Consider the following 6,143-nt stretch of genomic DNA (forward strand, 5'->3'; position numbering starts at 1 on the left):
AAAAAAAAAAAAATATCACACCGTTAATATCACCCAATAGTTTTAAAAAAAAACGAGAATATGAATTCAAGTTATAAAAATACACACAGTATTAAACTAATAAGAATTAAAAAATCGAAAATTCTGGTTTCTTGAATCGAAAGATCCCTGGATTCCCTCAGATTCTAGGGTTCTCTTAAGGAAACCTAGACAAAGGAAAATATAGAGTAGATCAAGTCGAACCAGACTCCTTTTCTTTTAAAAGCTACCAACAAAAATGTTGTAGGATGAAAGAAGAAAGAACTCCAAGAAGATATATAAAAATAATAACAAAGGCAACCCAAATTTTTTTTTCGAATGTTGGCAAATTTTTTTCAGATCTGCCCATTTTCTTTAGGCCAAGAGAATCCCCCTTTGAGATTCAAGTTTCAGAAATTAGGTTTTGAGAAAACTGAATTTAAGCAAAAAATTTCAAGCTCTAATACCATTGTAGTTTCAGAATCGAATTTATACCAAAAAATACTCAACGCAGAAATCAAGATTTTCTCAAAACAAATCAGAAAATACGGCCAAAGGTCCCGGAAGTTCAGCGACCACTTCTAACGCTTAGTCCCCCGTTGAGCATCCATAAATGATTAAGCTCGAATCCACTAAAAATCGGTCACAAATAGGCAAAGTACAATTTACAGAACACTCAGTTCTAGATCACAGAGAAACAACTCAATCTTCCCTTAATAGAAACTCACGTAAAAGTTTCTTTACAGATTCTCTCAAAATAACACTCAGTATTTCAGAGGAAAAATCAAGATCAGAAACAAAGAAGAGAGAACGACACTCAGCCAAAAAACCCTCAGAATACTAAAAGCTAACCCTAAAAATCTGAGGCATCCTATTTATATGAAAGATAAAGATCCAACGTCCATCGATTGGCCATTTGTCATTGATCCAAGAAAAACGCTCCTTATGGCCAAAAAACTCATTTTAGAGATATAATTTTAGCCTTCTAGATTCTTCCTTTGCAGGTCATGATAACGGGCCATTTATTTGGGCTCAATTCAATAGCCTTTAGAAAATGGGCTCACATCACAAAATGCAGCAATCCAACAACTTACAATGCAGAATGTTAAAAATGTATTGGATGATATTTTATAAATGAAATTTAATAATAGATGTCTTAGGTTGGACTTTGGACGGAAAATTTTTAATATTTGAAAATTGAAATATGAACAACTTTTGTGTGAATAGTGCTCTCCTCGTGTATAAGTATCTATATTAAAAATAAAGGGAAATTGTACTTGAAGTTCCGAACATTTGGAGGTTGTGATGATGGATATTGAACCTTCAATTCCTAGATTTAGAGTCTCAAATGTCTATGCCAGGGATTGCTTTCAGATGAAAGACATCAATCGATCGTAAAAAGATTAAATTTGAATAAAATGACGATAAAGTTGAACCACTTCATTTTTATTACATTTTCAGATTTTTCAAAGTAAGAAAAATCATTCAAACAGTCAAGAATATGTCAAGGACTATCTGGTGCACGAAACACTTGTTCACTAATTCGACTGTTTTTCACGTGTTTTTGTACCTCCCTTTTGCTATATTACAGTCTACATTATAATTTATAAGTTATATTAACTTTACATAATTTTCACATCATGTCATTGAAGATGAAACAAACCAATAAACACCAATTTTTTAAAATGTTCCAACAGTAATTAACATTAATATCTTCATGGCCATTGTGCCTTAGTTTATGATAAGGTTAGCCTTGGTGATTTTAGTGGCCGTTGTGAATAGTATGACATCGATAAATTATCCATTAATAGAATATTTATTTGAATATGTAAATTAGAAAAAAAAAATCTCATCATCATCATCATCAGAACAATAAAAAACACAAAGTGAGTGGTAACTCTTAAAACCTAAAGCAAACCTAAGTAAAATTGCATTATTAGTTTCTGAACTATAAACATATTATAAATAATACCTAATAGAAATAACAATAGAAAGATAATAAAAATAACTAAAGTTATAATAATGCCAAGCGTAGGGGTGTTAAGTGGGAGCTGCCCGCTTGCCTTGCGCCTGAGGTGAGCAGTTGACTCGAGCGGACTCGTGAAAATATAATTTTAAGTAAAACAAAAAAATTGACGAGTGGTGAGCAACTTGTCTCACTCAACAGGTGGACGCGAGCTGACTTGCATGGTGCTCGACTCAATCCATTTAACACCACTAGCCACACGTGCCCTTCATGCCCTAGTTTGTATCTTCATTCATTGTTCTTATAATATCGAAGACGTTTCGTACTGAAATCCGCGGCATAAATTCTCTAAATATTTTATATTTCAAATGACTCGATAGATCAGTGCCATCTGGTAAACTTTCATCGACCTCAATGTAAAAAACTGAACAGCGTCATAATCTTTATGTGAACCAAATCCACCCCATTGTTCATGATAGAGTTGCACGAATGGGGTCTCAATGTTTGAACAGCCTCCACCCGCTGCATTCTTCTCATGCTAACGTCAATCAGTTCCCTCGATCATTGCCTGCCCAAATGTTGGGCCACACCCTCGCAATGTTTAGCCATCACACCTCAGGCATAGGCCGTAGTCCTTCAAGGCTGCACCTCAACTCCTCTGAAAGCACCCAATATCTCTTGTTATCAAGTGGGGTAATCTGCAACATCAACTGATTGTTAGCTTCACTGTGACATCTCTTTTGGCGTTATGTCTCTTCCATCAAAACTTCACAAGCTGTAGCTGCCTCGATATTAGCCTAAATTACCCTCTTGACATTTGAGAAAGAGGTTTCTTGTATTTGAGCAATGGCCTTGTTGGAGTATGCCCTGTTCAAGGAGTCGAATCATTAAAAAAAATTTCATGCATTTTCCACTCGTTAGGATATATTATTTGTTGTTTAGCCTTTTCATTTGCAACAAAATGAATCTAAAACATGTCAAAAATTCTCCATGGAAGGATATACAGTATACCAATTATACGAGCAAAATAATGTACATCAAAATGCTGTGTTTCTTCATCCATCGTCTCCAAATATGAAATCAAATTCCAAACAAACATGTAAGAGGTTTAACAGTGTTGGTACATGGACCTACACATCCATTGATTGAACAGTTGCTTCAATTAACAGGAGAGGGGATTATGAATCTGCCCAATAAATAGTACCACCCCAGTCATATCTTCTCTAACAACAAACAGGAATGGATGGTCAGCCACAAAATCCAAATTGTCCTCCATTGTCAAACTCCTTTGTTTTATAACACCAGCAGTTGCAGCTGCAGCTTCCGTGCCTTCCTCGTTTACCTCGATAAATGATTTGTGGAAAATGCTCGAAACATAAAGGTTTTTACCAAAAGGAGAGTCCACCATCTCAGGGAGTCCATCGCCAGAAAAAGGCAACATGACCCCTAGTCCCTTGAGGATTTCGGAAGCTTCGAACCCAAAAGATACTTTGAATTTTGGAATATGGAAGGCACCCACTTTCACTTGTTGATACGGGAGGTGATGCTCCAAGAAGCCAGATTCACAGCCAAGTTTTTCTACTAAAGCTGGCAGTCCGTCTTTTGCATCAGGAAGAAAGATATACATAGAGAATTTACGCTTGTCTTCACCTTGTTTGTATGGAAGCCCCAAAACTTTAAAACCATCAAAGGCACGTATATATTGCTTCTGTTTGCTGGTCATGAAGGGTACTTGCACTGAACTACCATTTAGGAGGAAAAATTCATCCTCTTTTGTCTTTGATGCGTCAAACTTCTCGTTCCACGCACCTTTGAAGTAAACTGCATTTGCAAAGATGAGCCTCGTTGAACCATCAACAGAGCCAGACGGAAGAATTTCTTTGATAAGGCCACTTGTTTCCTTTTCAACCCACAGATTCACCTCCTTGGTTGCCTCAACAGCCTTTAGCACCATCAAGAGTAAAAAACAAAATAATCAGAATATTTACTCTTCAAAAAAATTCGGGAAAGTAAGAACTAGTAGATTACTAGATTTTAGCATACGCTCATGTACCGTACCCATTTTCACAAAGCCAGGAAAGATTTTGAATGATGTTGATAGTACTTTAAGATTGCAAAACAAGTTGCTTCATAAAAGTAAAGATGATCTACTCAATTAGTAGTTATGTCATTCTCGAAAGTCGATCTTGGTAACTGGTACGTCAATGATATACTTCATTTATTAATTTATTGCAATACTACAGACATTTCATGCTATGTTTCCTGAACTATAAAAAGTTTGGGAACACAATTCAGGGGATGAATTCAATTCGTACATGTAACAACCTTCCCCACCCAATCCCATGTCCCCTCTTAAAAGACTCTGAAAAGAAGAATAATATGAAAAAAGAGAACAAGAATATAAAAGAGTAACACTTAGATCAACCAAAGTAGGGGAGTCCACAATACAGTCAGAAACAAGGACTTCTAGTTCATCAATACAAATCTAGTGCTGAATCGCTATGAACCATCCGAAGGTAGTGCTGAACTAAGATGGTACTAGCTGCTTGATAGGATCGGCCAAGTGCAGGATGGAACATCTAACCTAATGACCAACCGAACCCATAGGGATGGCAGTGGGCCGAGCCGAGCCGGCTCGACTCGACTCGTTAACCCACGAGTTTGGCTCGGGCTCGTGGCTCATTTTTCACAAGCCGAGCTCGGGCTCGGCTCGTTGCTCATGGGCGAGCTCGGCCCATGAGCTCGTGTACTCACGAGCCGCGAGCTCGTGAACCTTTTTTTTTTTTTTTTTTGCAAATTTTTCAAATTTTATTGATAAAATTTTATTTTTTCCACATTTTTGGACGAGCCAGCTCGTGGGCTCGGCGAGCCGAGCGGGCTTGGCTCTTTGGACGGGACCCCCCGCTTGGGCTCGTCAAATGCATCCCACGAGTCGAGCTTTGACGAGCCGAACCGACAAGCCGTGAGCCGACTCGGCCCAATTGACATCCCTAACAGAACAAAGCATGATACAGTGGATGACCAAGCCATGAGTCTGGAATGATCTAACAATAAGCCTCATATCTTACTGTGAGGGCCATTTTGGGGCATAATGACAAGAATACAGGTACTCACCACTACCATAGTTACGGATAAGCTCGACCTGCTACGATTGTATAGCGGTTATCTCAAGTCACAACTGAGAAATAACATTTATCTCAACTAAGGGATAACCATCCGCATATTCACAACTCAAAAAAGACAGTCCGCGTTAAAATCAATCACGAAGGTACCCAACAACTACAAATGCCACACCAATAGATCTCAGTTAACACTGTAAATTTTCAAATTCCTAGTTGAGCATAGTGTAAATTTCAATACATTCTATTTTCTACGTTGACACTCTAAGGCACTTGAGTTAATAAAGTACTGATCACTACAAAAGAACATACGGAATTCCAACGGATTATTATGTGTTCAGATAGAACTATTAACAATTGATTTTATTAAATCAATAAAAATTGCATTTTTCGTCGAACACAAATTCTGCATAGATTATAATAAAAACCCAACCTTGGTCTGGAAATCAACATTTCTGGCAGCAGCCTTATAAGAATTATCGACAATTTCTTTAAACGTGGGCTTCAGGCAAAGACTCCGATCAATCCAAACGCCGTTTGCGAAGGACAATTGGGGCCCACCGAGCGAACCACCGTCAGCGAAGACGAGAGTGACGAGCTGGGATGAAAGAGAATTAAGCTCTTCGGTTCCCGTGGACTTGAGAAAACTGAGTAGCTGGTCTAGCGTGTTGCCTTTAGACCCGGCAGCGATCAAGCCCAGCACAACATGAATCGACACCGGCGAGAACACCAGGTTGGCGTCCTTGGCCTTAGTAGAAACCAAGTGCTTTGCAAGAAACAAAGAAACGTCAGTCTGGTTACTAATGGATTCCCGAATGTCCATTGTTGATCTGTGCGTTGCTGAGTTTCTCGAGCGAGAGAATGGAGGGGTTCTTGGAAACACAGAACGGAAAAGTTGTTTGATACCTATGTGGGCTTGCCTTAATACTCTCTGCACAGAGTGCATTATGTTTAAGAACTTTTTTTTCTTTTTAAAAATTTTTTTATGCTTCTTAGCTGTGACATTGGAAAATTGAAAATGCAGAGTACTTATGGGGACTGGTTGAAGTTTTGAGGGTAAG

The 6,143-nt window shown here is 38.2% G+C and overlaps 2 protein-coding genes across 2 annotated transcripts in view; both read right to left on the reverse strand.

Annotated features, from left to right (window-relative positions):
* Positions 1–3,026, reverse strand: part of LOC111385352 (serpin-ZXA-like) — a 9,829-nt gene extending 6,803 nt beyond the window's left edge. The window contains exons 1-4 of the mRNA XM_023009735.1: positions 2,968–3,026; positions 2,770–2,830; positions 2,578–2,661; positions 2,290–2,373 (exon numbers count right to left, since the gene is read on the reverse strand). Of these exons, the coding sequence (XP_022865503.1) occupies positions 2,290–2,373; positions 2,578–2,661; positions 2,770–2,830; positions 2,968–3,026 (288 nt within the window). The remainder of the gene's footprint in view (positions 1–2,289; positions 2,374–2,577; positions 2,662–2,769; positions 2,831–2,967) is intronic.
* LOC111385355 (serpin-ZX-like) lies at positions 2,956–6,137 on the reverse strand. The gene is made up of 2 exons (XM_023009738.1): positions 5,516–6,137; positions 2,956–3,905 (listed from the first exon to the last, which is right to left on the reverse strand). Exons 1-2 carry the CDS (start codon positions 6,026–6,028, stop codon positions 3,126–3,128), a joined length of 1,293 nt encoding a protein of 430 aa, XP_022865506.1. The 5' UTR covers positions 6,029–6,137; the 3' UTR covers positions 2,956–3,125.
* Between the last annotated feature and the right edge of the window lie 6 nt (positions 6,138–6,143).

Source organism: Olea europaea, unplaced genomic scaffold, assembly GCF_002742605.1.
Source record: "Olea europaea var. sylvestris unplaced genomic scaffold, O_europaea_v1 scaffold3133, whole genome shotgun sequence".
Lineage (NCBI taxonomy): Eukaryota > Viridiplantae > Streptophyta > Magnoliopsida > Lamiales > Oleaceae > Olea > Olea europaea.

Bases quoted from the DNA above. Each gene is read 5' to 3' on its own strand.
- LOC111385355 (XM_023009738.1), bottom strand. From the start codon at position 6,028: ATGCACTCTGTGCAGAGAGTATTAAGGCAAGCCCACATAGGTATCAAA. The intron at 3,906-5,515 runs GTTGGGTTTTTA...ATGGTGCTAAAG, and splicing joins ATGTTGATTTCCAGACCAAG to GCTGTTGAGGCAACCAAGGA.